At 41.1% G+C, this 24529-nt stretch overlaps 2 protein-coding genes across 8 annotated transcripts; one reads left to right on the plus strand and one right to left on the minus strand.

Moving 5' to 3' along the window:
- Window positions 1-2243: 2243 nt before the first annotated feature.
- pbk (PDZ binding kinase) lies at window positions 2244-6870 on the plus strand. 3 transcript variants are annotated; one of them, XM_035420295.1, is made up of 8 exons: window positions 2244-2352; window positions 2897-2978; window positions 3347-3431; window positions 3727-3866; window positions 4165-4334; window positions 4940-5069; window positions 6140-6313; window positions 6515-6870. In XM_035420295.1, the coding sequence occupies exons 2-8, from the start codon at window positions 2921-2923 to the stop codon at window positions 6748-6750; spliced, it is 993 nt and encodes a 330-aa protein (XP_035276186.1). In that variant the 5' UTR covers window positions 2244-2352; window positions 2897-2920; the 3' UTR covers window positions 6751-6870. The 3 variants fall into 3 exon arrangements, with proteins under 3 accessions (XP_035276186.1, XP_035276188.1, XP_035276187.1); XM_035420297.1 differs by having other exon boundaries at window positions 2288-2306; XM_035420296.1 differs by lacking the exon at window positions 2244-2352 and adding an exon at window positions 2647-2722.
- Window positions 6871-7224: 354 nt separating this feature from the next.
- Window positions 7225-12188, minus strand: esco2 (establishment of sister chromatid cohesion N-acetyltransferase 2). Of its 5 annotated transcripts, none has more exons than XM_035420293.1 (11): window positions 12039-12188; window positions 10883-10958; window positions 9782-10784; window positions 9565-9643; window positions 9386-9422; window positions 9146-9272; window positions 8831-8962; window positions 8583-8672; window positions 8355-8498; window positions 8018-8202; window positions 7225-7625 (listed from the first exon to the last, which is right to left on the minus strand). In XM_035420293.1, the coding sequence occupies exons 2-11, from the start codon at window positions 10936-10938 to the stop codon at window positions 7493-7495; spliced, it is 1986 nt and encodes a 661-aa protein (XP_035276184.1). In that variant the 5' UTR covers window positions 10939-10958; window positions 12039-12188; the 3' UTR covers window positions 7225-7492. The 5 variants fall into 5 exon arrangements, with proteins under 5 accessions (XP_035276184.1, XP_035276180.1, XP_035276185.1 ...); XM_035420289.1 differs by having other exon boundaries at window positions 9782-10787; window positions 12039-12187; XM_035420294.1 differs by lacking the exon at window positions 12039-12188 and adding an exon at window positions 11714-11889.
- Window positions 12189-24529: the final 12341 nt, after the last annotated feature.

Raw genomic sequence — 24529 nt, forward strand, 5'->3', positions numbered from 1 at the left:
CATTACTGTAATTAATTACAATTATCTTTCATCAAATCAAAATTAATCAAATGGGAGAACAACTTTAATACTCATATGGTATGTAATATGGTACAACCTCTAAGGACAGACCTCAACTAATGATGGTTTCTTGCAAGCATACAATGAGTTTCTAACGTGTCTGGCTGTTCCTTGACATTTTACAATATGAGTGCCAATTCATAAAGCCCAATTGTGAGGCTTTACCAGAAAACAATAGCCCATGTGGTCTTTGTTAAATGAGCTAGAACACCCACAATCTTAAACCAAAAAAACGGACTTGTTGTGCAAAGAATGTGTCGGCTCTGAAGGTTGTATATCAATTTTATGCATCAACATGTAAAATTGGTAGAACATAATTTAGAGAGATATATGCCTGTCTGTTTTCACAATACTGGGCCAGAAGGGTACTGCAGGTAACCGGCTTGAGATCAGCTGGTCTGCAGCTCTGCGTAAACAGATGGAGCGCTGAGGTGAGAAACATTAATCAAAATGACGTGGCTTTGCTGTGGCTCGTTTGAAATACACATCGTGGGACAGCTGCCGAACGTCGCTTAAACGTCGGACGGGATTTGACGTTGTTTCTTCAAGAGCACGTAAGACCACCATTGAATAAAACAAGGTCATATACTGTAAATGGGAATGTAAGCCCGAAAACAAAGGAACATGAACAATTGCCAAAAAATGCATGTGTGCCGCCCAGGGTTCGCAGATTGGAGCCAAATACTGGGATGATTAGTCATGCTGCAATGACCCCAGATTATTCTAACCACAGGCACCTGGGAAATCAAATGTAGGGGCTTTTGGATGATAAACACAAAACTTCTTTGTTGTGTTACTTCATTGGTTTTCGTAACTTTCAATTAAGTGAAAAGGTATATGCATTACATCCAAGAACACTCAGTCTTGGACCATTTTCAAGACAATGGCATGACTTTTAAAACAATAAAATGCGAGCAAACACAGTAAGAATAACGTGACTGCACAATATTCTTCTGAATGGGTGCATTTATGTCTCTATGGCATATAATATTCATCAAAAGCTTGGGCTATATCAGCTTATATATTCTATTACATTGAATAATGATTTTGTATTTACATGGATGCCTTCAATTCACTTGACACCTTTGGTTTAAATTTGAATTCACTTCTGCCATCTGTTGGCAGAAATCTTGTAACTGCTACTCATGAGCATCAAACATCACAAATAATTTTAAATGGTCTACTAACTACTATTTAATACAGAAAACTGCTAGCTGATGTAAAGGGCCTTTAATGAATATTTTTATGAGCAGTTCCTGGTAATGCAGAAATTGACATCATGTCTACGTGAATGTGCAGACATCATATTTAAGTGGTCTCTAGTCTAGAACATTTCTAACATCTTTCTCATTGAAGCAGGCTCGACAGCAGTGTTAAAGTATGAAAATGAGTACAAAAGAGTGAGATAGCTACCATATACTGCATAAAAGGGTAGCTACAAAGCATGTAAGCGAAATGCTTAAATCTTACCACAAAGATCTGCAATAGGCTACTATTGGCCACTCATTTAACGTTTCGTCCGATGTCCAACTCCGATGACATTTTACCGAATTTTGGCTTTTATGACAATACAACATGGATAAAAAAATGCGTTGTAGCCTTTATACATAGACTAGGCTTTTGTCTTTAGTTTAGTCCTCCCCATGTCCAGTAGATAAAAACGTTATTTCAGTCTCAGAGACCCTGTCACTTTGCCTAACCCCGGGCTTTGCAGTAAACCTACATGGCAATAATTGTTTTATTTTATGGGTTCTTGTTTGCAAATTCTTCTAAATCAACTATCCCAACACAGAATTGTATCCATCACTGTAGCCAACGAAACAAAACAAATATTGTAAATATCACTCCTTTTCCAATGTACCCAGTAGCAAAGTAGGCTAATCAGTTGCTCTTCGTTGCCTAATCCTTTCTATGTGCACTTTTTTGTATGTCGCTCTTTTCTATAAGCAAGCAGAACAGAAATCCCGTTTCTAATTTAGCTAGTTTAGCTACGCACGGTTTGTCCTTCTGCAGTCACTGTACTCTCTTAAGGTTGTATTCACGAATGTCCGTGCACTGCCGACGCTGCGCATTTACCCTGATTCGTATTTCATGTGGATTCACTGCTGCGATGTAAAATATTGCAATGAGTACCGGCACTTTCTATAAATGCTTGTTTAGATGCACAGTCTTGCGCAAAATTGATACCCGGAAAAGATACGTTGAATTTTGAAACTTGGCGCTATTTGACGTACAGAAAAATACTTGCAAGTGCGTATCCTGCTAAGCAGACAACTACATCTGTATTACCAGGTGAACTTTCCATCTCCGAGGCTGAATGTAGTTTTCACTAAATTTGGCTACATTAGACTAACTTATCGATTAGTTGCTCAAAGAGCTTAAAATACGTTTAACGTGATGTTAGTGGGAATCCGTTCTAAGACAGAATCTTGAGTACTGTGTGGCTAGTCAACTACAACCGGCTAGAATAGATTAAAAGATAGCTGTACTAACGTTATTGCTAACTAGTTATCGGCATTAAAGCAACGAAAATATTTTTTTTCCTCTGATTAGATCTACTCCGAGTTTCAGTGTCATCTAGCAAACTAGCTAACTTCGGTCTTAACATACTTAACAAGCTAGATATTTGCTGAAGATATAAAATGGACATACTCGTAGTTGGGTAGGCTTCACCCTCCAACAATAGCTTCAGCTGATTTCTTACATTACCAAACTTTCTAGACCGTTAAAATGTATTCATTCTTATATGCTGTTTGACGAGCTAACGTTAGCATAGCTAGTGGAACAATAGCAATGTTGCCTTGTGCTAATTCAGTGATTCATTGTCTTTGATCAGATAATACAGATCTGAAGACTAAGCATGGAAGCAGCAAGCGCGTTCAAGACCCCTTGTAAGCAAAACGGGATGAGGAGTCCCGGTGCGTATCTAACTCTTAATTGTCATTCTAGCTTTTAACTGTAGTCCTTAATTATACTGGGCAATAAAATGATTATGCTGGAATACAATGGCAGTTATGACATGGCCAAAGCTATGTTATGTGTGTTAAAATGATTAAAGTATTATCACCGTTGAAAACGTTTCAATGTGACATTGATTAGAGTAGTCGTATTTCGCAAGAAGATAACCGGTGTCTGTTTTATTTACATAGACTGCAATTTTATATAGCGCTTTTATCCAAAGTGCTTTACAATTTATGCCTCTGCCAGACAACCGCTCTTACCTCCTGAGCTATGTCGCCCCTTAGGCATATTTAGGCATTTCAATCTATTTTACCATTTTCTCCAGCTGGGACACCAATAACCATCCCCGCGTCTCCTTTTATGCAAAAACTTGGATGTGGAACTGGAGTGAATGTTTATCTAATGAAAAGGTATGTTTACCCTGTCACCAGGACTTGCATCTCGCTTCTGAAATGGCACCAGGGGCCGTATTTATAATGCTTCTCAATTGACGAGTGCTGACCTATTACTGGTTTGCACCTTCAGGTCATAATGAATAAGATTAAGATATGGCCAAGAGACACCTGATCCTAGGTCTGCACTCCGCACTCTGCACTACACCGAGAAGCTGAATGAACGTGGGCCTAGATATGGACCCGAAATATGTGAATCCTGGCGCTATGGGATTTAGCAGTCTTAAACGTTTGTCACCATTTGACCTTTCAGAGTTGGCAAACAGACTCATTCTCCTTGGGCCATTAAGAAGATCAACAGCAAGTGTGCAACAACAAGCCTGGGTGTTTACCAGAAACGGCTTTGTGACGAAGCAAAGATTTTAAAGGGCCTGCACCACCCAAACATTGTTGGTAAGATGAACATAAAATAAATCCATCAATGAGATGACTCCAGATGCTTGGTGCTTGTTCCGGATATCTGTGGTTGTATAAATATTCACGGCTATTTAGCTTAGTATTCAGTTCTGTGCAAGACACCTCAAATATCTGGGGACAACTGCAATTCACAAAAGGTTTATGGACTGTTCTTCAAAAAACTTTTGATTAGCCAGACTGTAATAAAAAATTTTTTTTAAAATTCTCATATGCCATAAACATGAAAACTCCCCTTGTTTGTAAGAATAATTTTGTGTGGCCTTTCGCAATTCAGGGTTCCGGGCCTTCACCACTGCTAAGGATGGATCCAAGTGCCTGGCCATGGAGTATGGAGGAGAGCAATCTCTGAATGACCTGATAGAGAAGAGGCGAGAGGAAGGGGGAGCTGCTTTCCCGGCCAAAACCATTGAGAATGTGGCCCTGCACGTGGCGCGTGGGCTCCAGGTATCCGGCACAAAATGGCTGATAAAGTTTCCCTCTGCAAACCATCTTGTTCTATTTGAAGTTTTGAACCTTTCCCCACATATGATTTTGAAACATAGCAAGTTTCACCAAGTGCATACTCGTGTCTTTTTTCAGCCATCTCTGTAAATGTAAAATTCCTGTGGACATTTGCCCGTATGGTTTGAAAATATAACTTTTTTGGGGGGAATGTATAATGTTCTAGTCAAGATTTAACAAAAAGAGGGGCCTGTCAGGTTGTATATCATGCTGAAGCACTTGTTCTCTGCAGTGACATGCCCTGCTGTTTGGAATCAAAGCCTGATCATGTTGCTTGTGGCCTGGGAGGGAGGGGTTCAGTCATCAAGATGGTGTCTCTTGTGGTCAGTCAGGCATCTGCACAAGAGACCAAAATGGAACCAGCCCCTCTATAACATAAGGGATGGTTTCTATTTAAAAACCAACCAAAAAAAAAATATATATTTTATTTTTATTGTTTGCAGATGCAGTAGTTTTTGTATTCAGGACGGTTATGATTAATGCCAAGCATGAACATGTTTTTTGGTGCTGTAGAGCATGCCCCAGACATGCATTTCCATCTCTTCTAGTATCTTCACAATGAGAAAAAGCTTCTACATGGGGATATCAAATCATGCAACGTTGTTGTCAAAGGAGACTTCGAAGCCGTAAAAATCTGCGACGTGGGCGTCTCCCTGCATCTGGATGAGAACATGAAAGGTAGCTTGTGTTGCTTCGTGGCAGCAATTGTGTTAAAAATGTATATTGTGACCTTTTCACACTGTAGGGCCCACAAATGGCAAAAACATTTACAGGATATCAGAGAAGACCTAAGTCCACACATGATTCCGGCTAACATAAACTAGCATTAGCCTGTTTGTAATGAGTGTTCTGGGCTGTTTTTATTTCTGCTATAAATCTTATTTTGTAGTCTGACAAGACATGCGTATGAAAATGATGGGTTTAGACTGCCACCTGCCTTCTCCCCAGTACAGAGGTGTATTTATCCATATAACTTAATGTCTTAAATATATTTAAACCTTTCTGTTTGGCAGACTGATTTGCAGCCAAAGTTATGTTTATTTTTTATTGAAGTTCCAGTGTTTACTGTTCTTTTTGTTTGCCCAACATTGTTAAAGTCCACCATGTAGCTTTTCACTGCAGTAACCATTTAACACATCACTATTAAAGAATGTTGAAATTTGTTGGGCCCAACAACTCTTCCCTGAGTGCCAAGACATCCTAAGCCGTGTATTCTGGACACCTATTAGATCTGCACGAAAGCAAAGTTTTCCCTCCTAAACTGAGAGTGGGAGAAATCTGTACTGTGGATAACAAAGCTAGAGCTCTCATATTCAGTCAGCCACATATAAAATGAGTGTTTATGCAGAATAATGCATCACTTGGTTCCTGTTGGAAATGTTTTCATTCCAATGTATTTAAGGGTTCTCTTTGTAAAATGTATAGTTAAGTCTATAACTAGTGGTTTATGATGTATGCATTTATGAATTTTCTGAATACAGCAATGATCAGTATATCATTTTCTGATCCTGGAGAATTTATTCAGCGTACTTATTGTGCCTTTTCAGTGAGCAATGTCTCATTAAGGCTATTGTGTACAATGCTTTTATTCTCAGAAATTTGTAGAACTGCCGTGCTGGGCAGTTTGTCAGCATGCCAACAATTAAAGTTTATTGTTTTGGTGCTTTAAATGCTTCCCAGGACTGCGAAATGGTCTGAAATTGAAGTTCTGCTCAACGCTGAAATCTTTTTCTTTTCACTCTGTACAGTCAGTGACCCCAGAGCTAACTACATTGGAACAGAGCCCTGGAAACCCAAAGAGGCCCTGGAGGATGGGGTAATCACTGACAAAGCAGACATCTATGCTTATGGGCTGACACTCTGGGAGATGATGACCCTGTCTGTTCCTCATCTGGAGATGTTGGATAGTGAGGATGATGAAGGTAAAACTACACAATATATTCTGATCCAATTAAAATATGCCTACATGATTTATCACAGTGTTTTGGCTTATGTTGCCCATTTATATATGGTCCTGACACATGGGAATATCCCATATTTTTTCTGACATGGAACTGAAACATTCCTGTTTAGAATGGTGGGAAGGCTAGTGTGACCGGGTCTTTGTTGTAACCTTGTGCCAGACGATTCTTTCGACGAGCTGGACTTTGACGAGGACACGTACTACGAAAGCTTGGGCACGCGGCCGCCCCTGGACACCGAGATCCTGGGGGCCTCCTACCAGCGAATGGTGGAGCTTTTCTGCCTCTGCACCAGCGAAGACCCCCGCAAGCGCCCCTCTGCCGCGCAGATCGTCCAGGTGCTCGAGTCTTACCAGAAGGTGGACGAGAAGAACGACGAGGTCATTGTTATAGATTAACGTTTCAGAAAGTTTATATTTAGAAAGAAAAACTTTTCCTTGTCGTAGCCTTTAGTCTTTTCTTTGTCATTTCTTTGTCGTTTTTCTGTCTCTTAAAAATAAAAACTTGATGTATATTTATTCCCTTTCGTGTACATTTCTTTATAAAATAGGCTACAGGGTCACTGCATGAAGTAAATGTTCCTAAATCAAACTTGATTAAAATGTCAGTTTACCCAAGGGATCTACATTGCTTCCATTTCAGGAGAACATGCTCCTGAAAATTGATCTGTTCCAAAATTATTTTTCCAGTTAGCACACATCTACTAATTGGGATGCATCCCAAGTTCTTTATCTTTAGACAACATGTGCTCCTGGCAAAAAACGTTAGCATAGAGCCCTGTGCCTGTATTACATTATCCGTCAAGAAAAACATGACTACGTTTACATTTTTGGTGAAAGTGCAGAATTGTTCCAGAAAGACGTGCTATTCAGTTGTGCAGTAAATTTTTGGGATAAAACTTTTATTTCAACTATTTACATTTGTAAAATGCTGCATATAAAACAATAGGCATAAACTGTTTTAAGAATGGAAAGAAAGGAATCAGTCTTCATATTAGCTATACCAAACCTGTACTTTTAATTACAAGCTAACATCATTGAAGGCTATAAATCCTATCTGAACTAATATACAGATGCAAATATAAATCAGATTGCGTCAGATTGCTTCCAAAATGCTCTTGCAACTTTTTTGATATAGCAATTAGCCAATGAAGTTATAAACCAAAAACGCAGGCGTTTCACAATATTTTGTGGCAAAGAGTTTCCCGTCTGGTGTGGGATCAGAGAAGGCGATTTCCTTCTTGGTCAGATGGCTTCCATACATGAAGGTGTTTCTGAGGAAAAAAAATATCCCAAAGTCTAGTTAGCCCAGTGACAGGATAAGAGAAGCAGCATTTTTGTTATAAACACAAGAGCTAAAGAATACAAGGGTTGAGCTGTTAAGCTAGTGCTATGTTAACCAGTGTGTACTTGTTTCTGAACTGGAACAGAGAGAAAAAAACAAATATATTTTCAAAGTTTCTCCTTTGACATTTACAGTAGTCAAATGAAACATTTTCTCTTCACTAGTTAAGTTACAGTGTAATCATTTTTACAGATAAAAAATGTTGCTGCACCTTGTTTGAAAACCTCAGGCTAAACACTGATTGGGAGGGTCGCACAAAATCGTATTTGCTCAAGAAGTGGGCTAAATTTTTCAGACCCACCACCTTAACAGAAATCCTACCTTGCAGTGTCCAACAAGCGTGTGGCGATGCCCTTTCTCCTCATCAGACTGAACACCCAGATCCGGCTAATGCCGCAAATGGCCTTCTCTGGAGAGGTGGAGCAGCACCAGGCCCTGTGGTGGTCCATGAAGTCCTCTTTGGTCATGTCCTTGGTACGTTCTGGTTGCTCCAGTACCCTGTAGGCCTGTAAAAACCATCACAACATTAAACTTGTCAAATAAAATCAAGCATCAGAAGAATCCATATTCTTCAACATGTTACGTAGCCTGTGGGCACATTCTCAGTGTACAAAGAGAAAGAACCCCATCTGACTAAAGTGTACCTGTAAGGCCTTACCTGTCTGATGTGTTCGGTGATCAGGCAGCCGACAACCATCTTGTCAGAGTTCACAAACAGGTACGTTTTAGCCTTGCTGGGACAACTGAGAGAGACCTGCTGAAATCCTAGTTCGTTGTCTGCAAGTTTCCGGACGTCTTCAGCCTGAAGAAAGCAATCGTTGGTAAACAAGCATGGAAAAGTATTCAGCAAATAAAAATGGCTGAATGCAACCATTTATCAATTTACCTTTTTAATGGCATATTTTGGATCTTCGGGGAGAACCATTATGATTTTTCCATCCCAAAATTCAGCTACCACTCGCTCTTTCTTCCAACCCTGCCAACGTAAGTACAATAAACATCAAGTGCACCAGAAATCAATTGCAACAAGCTGTTTTTAACGTTAAAGCAAAAATCTGCAGCTTTGGTTCAGCTATGGAGGAAATACAGTACAAAAACATTGGCACACCTTAGAGGAAATACAAAGTCAATTACCACAAACTTGATACTGTCCAGGAAGCGCTGGTGGAACTGTGTGTGCTGAAAGTTGTCTTCAAGACTGTCGGCACTATAGACCATGCCACAGGATGAGCACGTGGTGGCACCAAACTGCTTCTGGCCTGCATCCTGCAGACAACACAAGACAAGTCTTCACCGGGGCACAAGCCACAGCCTGGCAGTACACAGCCTAGAAAAGTAATCTTCCAACAGTCTTTCAAGAAGTCCAGACTGTTACGGTTCAATAATCTTTTAATGTGCCCCATGTTTTGTGGCACTTAGAGCACAAAACCACGGCTCAAAACTACGCACGATGATTAGCTGGTCGGGCGCCAGCTTCTCCTGCTCCTTTTTCCGGAGGCTTCTTGTTGCTGAGACGGTTAGTGTGGAAGGGGTGCTGCACTTCATTGGGGAAGCCAGACTCCGTTTCTTCAGGTGCCTTAATGAGGAATTTATACATTACAATTTGTTAGGATTTACAAAATTTGTTTAATGTCTTTTTATGAATTCTTCCAGTAGTGTAAAGAAAGAATAGCCCAAGATAGCTCTTACTTCTTGGCACCAAAGATGGGGTACACAGAGGGAGATTCTGCAGCAATGAAGACGGGGGGGGGGGGGGAGTTAATAAAAATGTAATGCTTAACGGACATTGGTTCACCTCAACAAACTGCCGAAATATTTATGATTCACAAAACGTCATAATATTTCATAATCCATAAAGAACGCCATACCTTCTGGACTGCACTTTACAGCTGATGAATGGATGTCACTGATCTCAAACACTGTGTCCGATTCCTGTGTACTGAAGTCCTGGAAATCGAGAGGAAACGATGGGTAAAACTGCACTCAGAAACACCACTTAGAAGAGCTTGAGGTTTATGTGGCGAGGCAGAGCAACACATTTTGCACACTGCTGCAAAACGAGCATCAACTTTAACGTGCAGTTACCTGGAAGCTTGCGTCTGTTGCAGAGGACTCGGGACTAGAGGGGGTAACAGACCTCCTCAGAATAATCTTCACTTCCTTGACCAGCCCGTACTTCTTTGACAGGGCAGAAGGTGACAGGGCCTCTGGGGCTCTTTGTTCACTCTGAACCTGTTTCTCCTGGACACAGCCTACGGACATGGACTCCTCAATGTCTGCATGTTCAGCTTGCGGCTGAGGAACCTCAACCGGATTCTTCACAAAAACGGCATTTCGCAAAGGAGACGGTGCCGTCTTCTTGGGCTCACAAATTTTCTCCTTCGCCGGAACCTGGACTCGGTTTTTCTCCACCTTAGCGACTGGCTTGAGCTTAGTGGATTTCTGAATGGATTTTTTGTACATCGTGTTAGCCCTTTTCCCAGTGCTGAAGAAAGCAGCTCCCACAAACAGCTTTGGCTTCGGCTTGGCTTTCATGCTGCTGAATGTCACAGAGGGAAATTTATACGGTTCTCTCTGCTGGCCGCCATTTCCACCTTCAATTCCTGCACTTTTTTTAAAGGCGACGGTCCCCTTCGGGCTCGTCGTCAGAGATGGAGAAGAGGCAACCCGTTTGGCCCTTTTGCCTTTCCCAGATTTCAGCCTCCCCGCAGACTTGGGGGGACTGAACAGGCTCGTGCTGGATTTGCTGCCGAGGGGTTTGCTATCATTTAGTAGCTTTCTCTCCAGGGGCGTCAGATAGAGCGCTTTCCTCTTGCTGTAGAAGCACCCGGTTCCTACGGAGGTCTTGAATGGGGAAGCTCTCTTGGGAGAGCCTTTCAGTGGGGACGGCAGGCACAGCTCCCTAGGGGCCAGGGGAGAACAGGCAGGGGAGTTCCCTTGGCGTCTGGGTGAAGCAGATTTCTGGGGTGATGGGAAATTCTCTTTCTCCCTGCGAACATGCCCCTTATTTCCCAGGGGAGACTGTGGCAGCCTGGGAGACTTCCGTCTGAGGGGAGAACCTCCGTTCAGAGCATGCTTCTTTGCTGGGCTGCTAGAAAGATGACATTTACAAAATTATGAGAATGCGACTAAATGTACAAGAATGCCGTCACTACACACTAGACCGGTATCACCACAAGAGCTTACCTCTCAGAGCTGACAGAACAACGCTTCCTTTTACTGGTTGTACAGTAAGGCAGCATTTTCAGTTCGGACTGGCCTTCTGCAGAACGAGATAAAAAATATAAGTAATACGTTTGAACAGTTTACCGTGTTTTGGACTAAATAAATCGGGCTAATGACATTGTGTTCCGGGTTATGCCAAATGAATACAAAAACCAGTCACATACCCACCCCACCACTACACTGAATGTTAAAAGCTAACTAAACTGTTCGCTAACGTTCGAAGTCCACCTACAAATGTTAGGTTGCTGGTAGTTCTGAGTAATATGATATCTCACGCAAATTGTAGTCTGAACACCCTCTTTCAGTAAATAACCTATGGATAATTTGATCGAATTCATCAGATTAGTTAGCTAGCCGGTATCTAGCAGGCAAAATCCATTACAACCATAGCCACGCTAGCTAACTTGGCCAGGTTAGTCCAGAAAATGTATTTAATTACACTTAAATATGTTAAGAGTATTTTAATAAATGTGTCCTATAGGCACTTAACTCGGGTAAATGGCTATCAATAACATACGTTCGTTACGTATTTAGCTATCGATAGCTGGGAACGCCGCGCCAACTGAATAGGTTTGAGGATTCGAGATCTCCAAACTTGGCGGGAGATTAGGGAGCAATTTGTTTTAAGTACTAACATTAGCGAACTGGCTGAGAAACACAACAAAACAAGCGTACATTAACTACTTAATAATAAGTTAAGATCTTGTCTTTTATTGTTTAGGCTTGTTCGCTAGCTAAGCAACTAGACGTAGTCAGGGCGGTCTGGCAGCTAAACGTATTTGTAGCACTAACCTAATGAAGAGAGTTCAGCTAAGACAAACAATCTAACGTTACCGTTAGTCCACTAACTAACTAGCTTCAAACTCAGCATGCAGATGAAGCAAACAACTTTACGTATATGAATGCCACAATACAAAATTGGAACATAACGACGACAACATCGGCTAACGCGTCTGTGACTGAGCCTGTTGGATTTCGTTCAGCTAACTTAACAGCTTGCTAACATTGCTGCTTATCAGTCAATTACAGCTAGCCAGTTAACACGATGGTAAGTAAACTAACACGAGGATACATCTCATTTATATTTGGGAAAGCAAACACGAATAGACATGCCTACCAGTCAGATAGTGATTCCGTATCCTTGTTTAAAATGTTTCTATTTTACTTTGAGTACAAACCGTACAAACCAGCGAGAAACCTCACACTCGCGGTTCTTTTGAGAGCTGTTTTGAATAGCGCGCCACGAAAACTCTCAGTCTAACTATGGCTGTGATGCATTTGATAAAGGGAGGAGTTTCTGTGTAACTAGCATGCTTGTTCCTATACAATTTTTTTAAGCTAAGAAAGGTAACTGTCAGACTCCAGGGTGTCTGGGAATACTTTGTGTAGCAAGTAGTGAACTGTATTTGGGTAGTATTATTGGCAATTTCTATTGCATCGGAAAGAATAATTTCTGTAATAAATTATCCATGGCACATTTAACATTACTTAGTGCTAGCCATGGAAATAGTTGGTTGGACAATTACGTAGTTACATTAAAACTGTGAAATGCACAATCCTAGACTGATCGGCAATCCTTGGCTTTTAAACATGCCGAACCAATTCTTGTTGGACCCTTGGGTGTTTAGTTCATCGCCTAACCGTTCATTTCAGTTCGGATTTAAATTGCATTTAAAATGCAATCTCCCATTTTAGATTTTTTTTTTTTTTTGCAAAAAATAAAAGGCTAATGTTGCATGAATTCAAATAAACGAAATAAGTATTTTTATTTAAAGCGTGTGAAGATGGATTCTACAAATTTGAACTTTGAAATATCATATTTGCTACATTAAAATGTTATTTTTGTGTAGTACAGAAATTATCCAGAAGGTGGCTCTAGAACTCAGTTTAATCAATCCATTTAAAACTTACAACCAGAATGCTGAAAGGGAGTCTCGACAAGATTTTTAAAAATTTTAATTAAATTTTAAGTGCTACGTGTTAGTTTATATATTATATTATTGGATTCAGTGATGTGTACCTAATTTTACCTATTTTTACCGTAAGAGCAGTCTTGATAATTTTGTATTGCACGTAATGTGTATTTTTCTGATGGAAAAAGCTGCACTCTTTCTAAGTTTTTAAACAACATGTCAATGTTTTCACTGTGCTTTCTGCACTATTCCAACTTTCCTGTGAGTTTTACCTCAGCATCCAGACAGGGCGGTTTAATATTGTGGTTGGCATGATTTTAAAATGCACGCCTGTCTGCACTGTTAATGTCATGGCTGAAGTTGCCAAAGTTTGTATTCATGCAAATCCTCGAGCCTCTTTTAAGTTTAAAAACTGAAGGAATCTAGGTAAAGGTCTCATCTGAGTATGAAGCACCATTGTTGTGATGGTTTTCAGTTAAGTGACAGACGAGCTGTATTTCAGGGAATGGACATTAAACACACTCTGCAAAACAGTGCCAAGTGTCCTCAAGCGATTATTATGGACAGGATCGAACTCCCACCTGCTGTTTTTCAGACAAAAGCGTAACATTTGTTCGTTTCTAAACACGACTGGTATCTGCAGCTGTGTGTGATCGGCCCCCCGCCCCCAGCTAAAAGTACTAAATAACTGATGTGTAGTCCCCTTCCCAAGGGCAAACGTGAAATAACATCATGAGATGACTGGATGATCCTAATGCATAAACTTCCTTCAGGGTTTTAATTTCATCTGACATCTGAGTAAACAAGTCTTTGCAACCAAAGTCAGAAGCCAAAAAGAAAAGACAGTTGTTTTGCATCTGGTCTGCGCACGATTTGGTCCTAGCAAAACTGGGGAAAAGGCCGTTTCCCCCAGTAATGGGGTGACCGTTAGTTACCATAGGACCAGGTCTGTGTTTACAAAACAGTGACCCTTAAAAAATGGGCTTCTCCATTCCTTTTAGAGTATAGAATAAATTAATTGCATCGACATTTAAATGTATGTCACATGTGTTCCATGACTTCCATGAGTCTTACCACCGGTGGATTTTTAATTCCACATGATTGCTGTTGTGAAATATATTTTCAGGTGCCCCAGTGATGCAATTTTAATTGCAGGCCATTGTGGAGTGACTAATGCATTGAAATAGTCTGTGGATATGCCAGAAGTTGAGAGATGATGATGTCAGCTTGATTCAGCTGGTTGAGTACAGGACAGGGCAGGTCTTCTGGATACAAAACTATCCTTTTTATTTTCAGTATTACTGAACTCTTAAACAAGTCAGCCTGCAGTATCACTGTTTATCCACATAAACAGGGCGGGTCATGGTGGACGCTAAGTTAATTAGCGAGGCGTGTTGCGATCTGTTCACCAGCTGTTTGTTAATCTCTGAGGCTGCCCAGCACTGTGCAGTTCTGTGCATCTTCTCGCCTTCCACTCTGTCAGACACCACTACGCTTTTCGGGTTTCATTATTTTTTCACATGATCTGAGACCAATGGGCAGCAGCATGTTGAAATACGTTGAAAAGGTGTTATAAGATGATGCATCTTAATGGCGTAAGTTAAATGAAAGGGAATTGTACTCACTGCTTTGCATCATTAAAGAGCTAAATACAAAACAGAAGTTCTATATTCAGAAAAAAAAGCTTTGCCGGTTCAAGCGTAGTTCAGCATTGCCTATGGTCAGGTGAATGCAGGCTAATCTAATAAAATTGTAGCCCTTTTCTTTGGCTTCCAAAAATCCCTTTTAGATTATAGACTGAACCACATCAAGGCCTGGAATGTGAGTCTTGTTTCCACTTCAACTGAACCTTCTGTCAGACCTTTCCTGACACTTTGCAGTGCACACCTGGATAAGGCCAGGTACAAGGCACATCTGGACCAATACACCCTACCAAGCAGGGAGGAGCTTTGCTTAAAAATGACATTGAAAAGAAGGCAAGCAATGCAAAGTTTTTCAGAAAAATAAGCTGCAGATGGGCATCCCTTAAGAAATATTGCTGACCCTCATACATTCTGTATCTGTTCACAGGGCCAGATACAGGTTTAGGATTGTGGAAGCAAGGCAAAAGAAACCTGCTGTGTCATTTTAACACCGTATGTCTTTATTCATTCTCTGCCACTAGATGGCGACTTCAACCATGTAAGAAAATGCTGTGGCAACCCTGTTTTCTAATTAGTAATTGATTAAGTTTTAATAAACAAAGAAATAGCGAAACCCCAGGGCACTGAAACAACATGAGTAAGGATTTCAATTTAAAGTAATTTAACATGAGAATGTTAAACTGTGTCATTGCTAATGACTCCTACTGACAATATTTATTGTGTTTTCATGTACTTTTAAGAATGCTTCCAGTACTGAGAGAGGAACTCTCCTATGTTTATTTGAAAATGAACTGTTTAGTTGTGAATGACTGGATTTGAATGCTAGTGTATTATAAATAGGTATAAAAAGGAGCTTTTTGGCCTAAACTTCTACAGGCCTAAAGCTGAGACTAATGTTAGAGAGTGATTAGTGATCCATCCTCTAAATAGATTTTTTTTGTAGTTGGTTGTGAATCATGGGACATATAAATGGCCTGGATTACTTTGTCATGAAAACTGTTCTCCTATAAAAAAATAATTATGTTTCTTGGTCGAGCGACAGGATTTAAAAGTAAGCTGTGTGGGAAAGGTTACCCAAAATACAGAAAATAAATCAATAAACAGTAATCTTTCTGGAAGTGTCATCCAAAAGGCAAGGATTATTTGCAGGACTTTTAGGTCCAGATTTTTCATTTGACTTCAATATTGTTATTATTTCCATTGGCAAGGTTATTATAAGGGGCCTTTGTCTGTAATTATTACAATAATAAAATTGCTTTAGAAGTCATTTTTGTGCTCAGTATGGGGCACTTGCAGGATAATATCTCCTTCAGAAACACTTTAGATTTGCCATGCAGCTAGAAGATTCTAGAAAAAAAAAAAACGAAACTTTTTATTGGGTATCCAAACTAGCCTTCCTTCTACTGAAGCTTTTGATGCATGCAAACAGAGGGAAAGGGCATCTGCCTCCTGTCAGAAAGGGGAAGCGTTTACCCTTTGAGGAAGAGTGGCACAATGCGGACAGCACAGGAGCTGTTTGAGAGTCTGAAAAAAAAACAGTGGGTTCTTTTTGCGGTGGGAAGCGTCGCCGTGCTGCCAGAGCAGCCGAGGCCTGGGTGGAAAGTATGAGCTCCCCCTGTCACCTACGATGGCCCTTTCTTGTGTGGACAAGCCGGGTTTGTGTTTATAGGAAACACTCAGTCATCCTCTTCGCCTGGACCAACGCAGAGGTCCTGGCAGGGCTTCAGAGCGAGCGCTCAAACCTAGCTCCGTCCCAGACCCTGCCTGGAAAATGGGAGACACACAGTGGAAAGCTAGACTTCGATACAATTATATACAGGAAGTTTACTGGGGAGACGGGGGGGGGGGGGGGGGGGGGGGGGTAGGGGGCATTTAAAAATGTAACCGATTCTTATTTGCTCTCAGAATTTATGAGGCGACAAGCTAGCGCCTGAACCCAAAAGAAAAGCTAATGTTCTGCTACACTTGTAATATGAGAAAGCTTCTTTTTTTTTTTTTTTGATGTGTAGTTTACTTTATCACCACATTAGTTCCTCGCGTGTCTCGTCAAACGAACGGGGCCGGCGCGTGTGTGAAGGAGACCAGGTGGACCTCACGGTGCACCGAGGGGCGCGACTCAAATATTATCCTTTTGGCCTTCCTCTGAAAACAAAATGGCTGGGGCTCTGCCTGTGTATGCATTGTCCGCCTTGCAGGGGTGACAAAAAAAGAAAGCCCTTGCTGTGTAACCCAAGTGATGCCAAGACAGCCCCATGCCATGCTGGACAATACAAAGCCCTGGCATGCAGTTTAAACTATACATGGGGAGCAGAAAAGTCCCAATGGAGGCCTCATTTGACTATGTGCTATCCAGCGGTGACCGTAAAGCAGGCCTGTGGTTGGCTGGCGCCGGCGACGACCACACACAGACAGAGTGGCCCCCGGAGGGCTGGCGGTGCGAGCCCCCGGTCCGCCCCGCAAACAGAGAGGATGTGCGGCCCGAGCCCAGGTCCTCCCTCCTCGGCTAGGCCTGCTGGAAGCTCCAACAAAAGCAAACAAGCCCATAAAATGGAGGCCTGGGAGTGGGGGGGGGGAGGGGGTGCTGTCTTTGGACGCGTTTGAATCTGACGCGAGTGAATGTGGCTCGCACATGGGGCTGATTGAATATTTCCTGTGCTGCCTCCCTCGCCCCCCGGCCCTGTAGCAGAGTACATCGCTCCGCGGAAAATGTGTATAAACAGCTGACCGGGGTGCAAAGGTTAGAGACAGGGTCGTCGTAGCGACGACAATGAAGTTAGCTCGCAGGTGGGTTGTGTGTGTCTTTCCGCTGGGGGACTCTGTGGGGTTCTGAAATGGCAAATTTGTGGCTTCTCATGTGGGGAGTTTAGCTTGCAATGTTGGCATGCCAGATACTGTCGTTTCATACTCTATGCATACTTATACATTCATACTGTAAATATATATCGTGTGTGTTCGCAGACTGACGTACACGCTCCTTAGTTCTACTGGTAATTATGAAATGAAGTAATCTATGAATTTGATTAAAATGGGTCAAATGACATTGTGTTCTTCAGTTTTGTCTTTAGAATGATTGTGAGTGTATTTGGGGAAGAAACAAATGCTTGAAGCAGTATAATGCAAAATATTTATGTGCAGAAATATTCTTCTTTGTTTCTTTGTGTGGCAGTTCACATCCAACTTCTGCTGTATTTCCGCCATAATGAGCATAATTGAATTAGCGTCACGCACCAGGGCTCATCCTGCCCCGATAGGGTTAAAGCTCAGTGCGGCTCGATCTCTCGGGCGTCAGGTTTCATAACACATGAGTCAGCCTCCGGGGTCCAATTACCAGCAGAGCGTTCTGTGGATTTACCGGCAGCTCTCCTCTCTTCTGCTGATTCACCCTGGCATGAAAACCGTCGGCAAAGCGAACGTTACGACCGAAAGCAGGGCCAGAAGCAGGCCCAGCGTGTGCTTTAAATGGGTCATCGGCATGACCATCGCACATGTTTGTGGTCCCGAGACTGAGTGTGCCACAGCCTTTGGTTAGAAATGAGACAAAATCATGATGAAATCGCACCTCTTTTAAACCTCTGGAGCCATGATGAAATCTTTCATTCTTTCATTCATTCATTCATTCATTCAGTCAGTCCATTTGCTAATTCCCTCATTCTTGTTCATGCATTGAATCACTGCAACAGTGTACACACTGAAATTCCAAAAGCCATACAGAAATAATTAAGTATAATAATTATAACAGTATTTCAGTGAAACTGAATATGCATTAAAGTCAGCAGAAGTGAAAACTAAGGAGGTCACACCATTTTATATGTCATAGCTGATGGTCTGAAACTGATTTATTCTTTCATGCAGACCTGACGTCCCATTCACACTCCTCATGTTGCTCCTCATGTGACCATATGGCACATCAGACACACTTTACACAAAATTTCCTCTTTCCACTTTACAACAACACAATGCCCTCCACTGGTCCAAGGTCAGCCTGTCCTCCCATAAACAACCCACTTTTGACATCCTTTCAGCAGTGGAGCTATACTTTTTGGATCTGCACGAAGCCAAGTGGAATAGTTAGAAGACAAGCAAGTTCCAATTTTTAAAAAGTAGGATATCATATTAAATCGAATTAACCATTACTCAATGTTAAGTTACCAGATGGACATTGTTGTTTTACAAGGTATCCCTGGAGTAAACCAAATGCTAAAAAAACTAGGCCCTGCCCACAAAATGCCAGAATCTCCCCAAAGAGTAAATCTGTTACATGCCACAGCAATGCAAACACGTGAAAGTGCGCCTTTGGATGTTTGACTCAGTGACCTGGGAAACAGACTGCAATTAAGGGGAGAAAAGGGAGGGACCTTCCACCAAGGAACAGCTGCAGAAATATTACTGGGGATGTCAGATTTGGAGAGGATCCGTTTGGATCTATCCTATCTGGAAATCATTTTTATAACGTGGAAAGGGGATTTTTTTGTTTTCGTTTCATCCAGTGTTTTTCTGTCCTTATTATACTTGACTTCCCGAATGAGGAACTTTGCAGTGAGTTGTCTAAACTCCTCTTTGTGATGTAGGATGTTTTCTTTATAATGGAAGGCTTCATGACATGATCCTCAAGACCAGATGTTGTCATACAGCGTATTGAACTCCATCTTAATCCACTACATGTTTGTGTGTTTTTACAGATTTGTAGGGAAAAAAAAGAAAAAAAAAACTTTAGGACAGAAGATTTTTGATGGAAACTCACTCCATGATTATAATAGAATAAGTGCTGCAATTTGTAAAGGATAATTGATCTTTAACATTAATTTCCACTTTGGCTTCCATAAACAGAAAGAAAATGGAAAGCTTGCATTTATCCAATGACAGTGCAGTGCTGAAGACTTATTGGTAGGCTGGCCTCTGAGACGTGGTTTAGACCACGGTTTGGGGTCGAATGAGTCAGATTTGAATGATCTAGACGAAGGGCCACATGCAGAAAACAGCATTAATCTTGATTTGCACCACTACTGCTTCATGCCTTCAAGCTGTTTTTTTGTCCTGCTCTTTACAGTTGTTTTCCAAAAGTTTATGGAAAGTCCCAAGAATGGTATTGTATTCTTTAAATGGTGCGTGTTTGTAACATCTGGAGTCTGGACTGAATCGTTTTCTTAAAAATCCTCAGAACAACACCAAATGTAGGACAATAATGCCATGCAATACCAGATAAAATGACAAACAAGTCACAGCACAGTTTGCAATATTTTAAAATGTAATTTTCCATAATGCATGCAAAGGCTTTAACAATATCCATTCTTTCAATTATAATGTATAATTTTCAGATTCAGCTGACATGCTATAATTTGCTGTAAGGAAACAACTGATATGGCATCCTTGAATACATATACTCAAGCTGATCAAGTGTATTTTATATTCTCATGATCCATATTGTCCAAACATTTATGTGGTTCCTTTTAGTACACATCACTTCTCTCAATTGCATGAAATTGAGACACAATTCTTCTGGTGTCAAGTCTGACCATGAGAAGTCCATCGAGGACAGATCAGTATTATCTCTCTTGAGAAATATTTGTGAACATTGGACAGTTACATCTTCTCTGACTATTAAAAATGTTATTATCAACAGTGAAGGGTATTCATCTTATGTCATACTATATTATATTTTTGGGAGATGGTTTTTATCTTGTATTGCACAACCAGCGTGAGTTCCAGGCACATTTCCTGGATTATCTGTTTTCTCCAGTACCACATGAGGCGCTGGACTCAGTCCCAGGCCTGCTTCAATCCCTTCTATGTATAGCACGCTGTTGGACTCTAAGCATTAATGTCAAAATAGTCAGGCACCATGCAGCAACACCCACAGTAAAAAATGAGCTGTTCATTATGTATGTGTTATATGCTGGAAATAGGCCAAAAAGCTCATTACTAATCATATTCTTCTTAGAATAGCAAAGGTATGAATGAATTAATATCAATGTCATTTCACGAGTCCTGTGTTCTGGGAGGCCCCCTTGTATTTATGCTGAGCTTCAAATCTGTAACCGCCACTTAAACCACGACCACTCCTTCTACCTCTTGTTCCTGCTCTCAGGATTTTTTGGGCAAAGGCTTGTTTTCAGAACGTTTTTTATTTTTTATTTTACAACAATAATATGAAGTTTTCCACCGCCCGTAATCGTCCAAGGAGAACCCGCAGCTGTCTTAACATCTCGTGACCCTTTCCCAGCTCTCCAGCCCCATCTGGTCTGCGTTAGCTCCGCGCGCCAGTCATGTCCTGTCCCTCCCCGCTTTCTGCTCGCAGGCGACCGCAGATGATGAACTCAGCAGAACGCGGGCCCCTCCGCTCTCTCTCTCCCGCGCCCCATTCTTCCCTAATTGCTGAGGGAGGGGCTCCCGAAAGCCGCCGGTGGGCTATAGGGGCGCGCAGCTGTGGAAATGTAACGGCCACCCCTGTGTTTCGCAGGCCACGGCGGGCCAGTCCCAGACCATCAGAAATGACGGGATAATTATTCTTTGGATAAAATCGTAAAGCCCCCGTGCTTTAGGATAGCTGTCAAGGATGGGTTCAAAGTTCGTTCAACAGATAATGTAACGGGCACCTAGTCTCATCAGTGGAATTCGATTTTTTTGTGTTGGGATGGCTGAAAAACAATGGCTCCTGTTTTTTTTTGTTGTTTTTTTTCAAATCTTTCCATGTTATTGGTCTGTTTTACTCAGTGATTGTACGCTTAACAACAGCAAAAAGTAAAAAGTCATTCTCATTAAACTACTTGCCTACAGCTTCCAGTTTGCTTATGTAACTGCAGAAGCCTAACCCATACATTAAATTTAATGGCTATGCTATTGTAATATCTTGTGACATTGCTGCATGAGCAGACTTTTATAAGCCTCTAGAGAACTTTTTGAGGGCACAGGTTCAACAAACTACTAATAACTACCAGAAACTGCTCATCAGTGGAGCCCTGGAATGCATCTCTGGGTCTCACTGGTTCAGCTTTTTTGATTTTCACAGTGGTTATTGGGAAGTACATCTCACCTACACAGTAAAATGTTTAGTGTTAAATTCACTCTTTCAGTGTAGGTGTGTTCCCTATTGGACTCTGTTAGTTAACACACTGGAGATTTTACTGTGTCGCATTGACAGGCATCTAGAGGATGTGGCAGTTCCGTGCGATACCTTTCGGACTCTGCATCTCTCCCGCTGTAGTGATGAATACTGATCTTGCCAAAATAGCTGTGGAAAAAAAGGACTGGCTAACACCCCAAAACACAAGGGATGTTGAGGGCTGCACTGGGCTAGCATTTACAGGTAAGAAACCTCACCTCTGGCCTGTGGTTCACACACGTAAACCCCCATCTTCACCCTACACCGTATGTCTTCTCTTAATTTCATGAAATTGAGGCAGTTCTTGTGGTGTCAAGCATAACCATGAAAAGTCCATTGAGGACGGACCAGTATGTCTCCCTTGAGAAATATTTGTGAACATTTGACAGTTACATCTCCCCTGACTATTAAAAACATTATTACCAACAGTGAATGGTATTCATCTTATGTCAGACTATATTATTTTTTTGGAGTTGTTTTTTATATTGTATCTTGTATCTCCAACTCCTGCCGTGGACACCAAAACCACAGCTAAGTCCCACTTGGAAGCAGTGGTATGTGGCAGCCCCACAGATACTTCACCTTTTAGGACCTTTCTGACCACCGAGTAGGTGCATGGCTGCTTACCCACTGTGCAGGCACATAGTCATCAACATAGTTCAGAGGTCAAGGAGCCCCAGGGCCTGGTTATACATTCCTGCCATCAAAAAGTGCCTGGGGAGGGAGAAAGAGAGGGAGGCTAATGTGGTATTACAACTGTACAGGAGATGTACTTCCATCCTTGGGGGGGGGGGGGGGGGTTCTGGTTGCATAACCCCCAGAAAACAAAGAACTTTACCCGAAGCCAGCCCACTGACTGGATCAATGGAAACTAACTGGGGTCCTTTCATAACCTTTAATATCCTTTCATATCCTTCATCATGATTCTGCTTACACCCATTTTTCAAACATGTGTTATGGAAGCAAGTTTTACTTTCCAAAATGTCAGCAGAAGATTAAATGCATAAAAATAATATTTAAAAAAACACATGAGAACTTGTTTTACATTGAGAGCCAACATGACATGATTTAGTCAGCTCAAAAATCTGAACCTTTCAGTACCCTGTATCTCTGTCTACTAAACCATTTGTGTTTTCAAAGACTTTTCCACCACCCTGGCTGTAGTCCACACTGGCTGCATCTATGTATTGTCCCTATGGGATATGTACTTCTTGCAGAATATACTGTCAATATGTGGGCTTTTCTGAAAACGTGATGATAAGTAACTTTCACAACAGTGTATTTAAAAAATTCCAATATCTTAAAGTGGCAACAATTATGTTTAAAAATATTGCAATGTGTTAATAATATTTTAGTTTCAGTACATATGCCGTGCCCTGTAAAATAGCAAAGTAATGAAACTGTGAATGGATGAAATGTAAATAATTGTATTATTTGTGGTTAAATGATGTAATACATTTAACATTTGTTAGATATACAGCCTGTTGCCATATGCTTAACATATTGTTCCCTTTATCTAGAAGGTAAAGGTTTGGTAATCCTGTTGCCAATATGTACTTTTTGTACAGTGTTAATTACATTTCTGTGGCAATTAATGTAACCGTTTTCAGGGGTATTATTTCATCAGAGTAGCGATACATCTTTAACTCCACAGAAAACATTTTTTAATTATTTTGATCAAATGTGCTTGCTTACATTATGTTTTTGATTATCTTTTTGAAATAACCGTTGCCAAACTATTTCTCCTTTGTGTGGTAATCATTGTTGCCAAATTAGAATAGCATCAAGGCCCATGTCCCAGAAATGAAATGAAAAACAACAAACTGAAGCTGCGGGTTTAGGATTGCCAGAAGTTGTAAATTGATCTGAGCTGCTTGGAGAAGAGCCTCAATCCTCACTGCACATGTTTTTACTTAGAATAATGAAATGTTGTTTTCTGCTCTTCAAAGAAAAAGAGAAAGATAAAATATTTAATTGCGTTTGAATTTGTGCATTTCATTATGGCTTTAAATGAATGTGTAGAAAATGTCGGTACTGTGCGGTAAATGCAAGCGGCAGATGGATTTTAGATCACCCGGGAGACCTCGAAAAAACTTTAAAATGAGGATGTGCGCGAGGTCAGTGCTTGTGAAACGATGTTCGAGGTGGTAAAATGCTTCTGCATCTGTGTTTTTGTTTGGAAAAGAACCAATAAAACCGACTCATCATAGCTTAAAGATCTCGGAGAGGCTGTGCTAAAAAGGGTAAATGTCAGTTTATGAAAAACTGGCGTGACACTTGACCTACATGACTGGGTCGGTTGATGTGGTCCAGAGAGAGGCTGTAAATTCACAGTCAGCTTTCAAAAGGTTCTCAAAGGGTCTGATATGACTGTGGGCTTAAGGATGGTTGTTTCTGAACTGGGTGAATCCTTTCTGTTTCTTGCATTACCATGTAGTGTCATTCAAGAATTCAAGAAGTTGTGCAATTTTACATTCACTATATTTGCTTCATAGGCTGAGATGCTCTTTTCTCTGTAGTCACCATGAGATTACAGGGAGTGAGAATTGTGAGTAATTCACTATAAAGTACTATGTTATGAACTCAAAATAACATTTTTACACTAAATCTCAAGTGTAGATGCGAGACATTTATTGGAAACCTTAACTGAACAAAAAGCAGTCAACATTCCAATACAATATTCCAATACATATTTCCGCCAGTAGTGAGCTATGCCCTTTCGAGCACATTTCCTTTCGCTCAAATTTTCACATGCATGCGTCCAACATCTTGCTCCCAGTTGGAGGCCTTTTACTATCCAACAGTGGTATGAAGGTCCCCATTGCATGTGCAATATGTGTGTGTGTTTGTGTGCGTGTATGCAGATATGTATGAGTGTGTGCATGTGTGTGTTTGTGTGTGTGTGTGCATGTGTGTGTGTATGTGTCTGTGCATGCACACTTGCATGTCTGTA

The sequence above is a fragment of the Anguilla anguilla genome, chromosome 6, assembly GCF_013347855.1.
Source record: "Anguilla anguilla isolate fAngAng1 chromosome 6, fAngAng1.pri, whole genome shotgun sequence".
In the NCBI taxonomy this organism is placed as follows: domain Eukaryota; kingdom Metazoa; phylum Chordata; class Actinopteri; order Anguilliformes; family Anguillidae; genus Anguilla; species Anguilla anguilla.

Bases quoted from the DNA above. Each gene is read 5' to 3' on its own strand.
- esco2 (XM_035420289.1), bottom strand. From the start codon at position 10,938: ATGCTGCCTTACTGTACAACCAGTAAAAGGAAGCGTTGTTCTGTCAGC. The intron at 10,788-10,882 runs GTAAGCTCTTGT...TCATCTTTCTAG, and splicing joins TGTTCTGTCAGCTCTGAGAG to CAGCCCAGCAAAGAAGCATG. The intron at 7,626-8,017 runs GTAGGATTTCTG...TTTTTTCCTCAG, and splicing joins CGCTTGTTGGACACTGCAAG to AAACACCTTCATGTATGGAA.
- pbk (XM_035420295.1), top strand. From the start codon at position 2,921: ATGGAAGCAGCAAGCGCGTTCAAGACCCCTTGTAAGCAAAACGGGATG. The intron at 4,335-4,939 runs GTATCCGGCACA...CATCTCTTCTAG, and splicing joins ACGTGGCGCGTGGGCTCCAG to TATCTTCACAATGAGAAAAA. The intron at 5,070-6,139 runs GTAGCTTGTGTT...CACTCTGTACAG, and splicing joins TCTGGATGAGAACATGAAAG to TCAGTGACCCCAGAGCTAAC.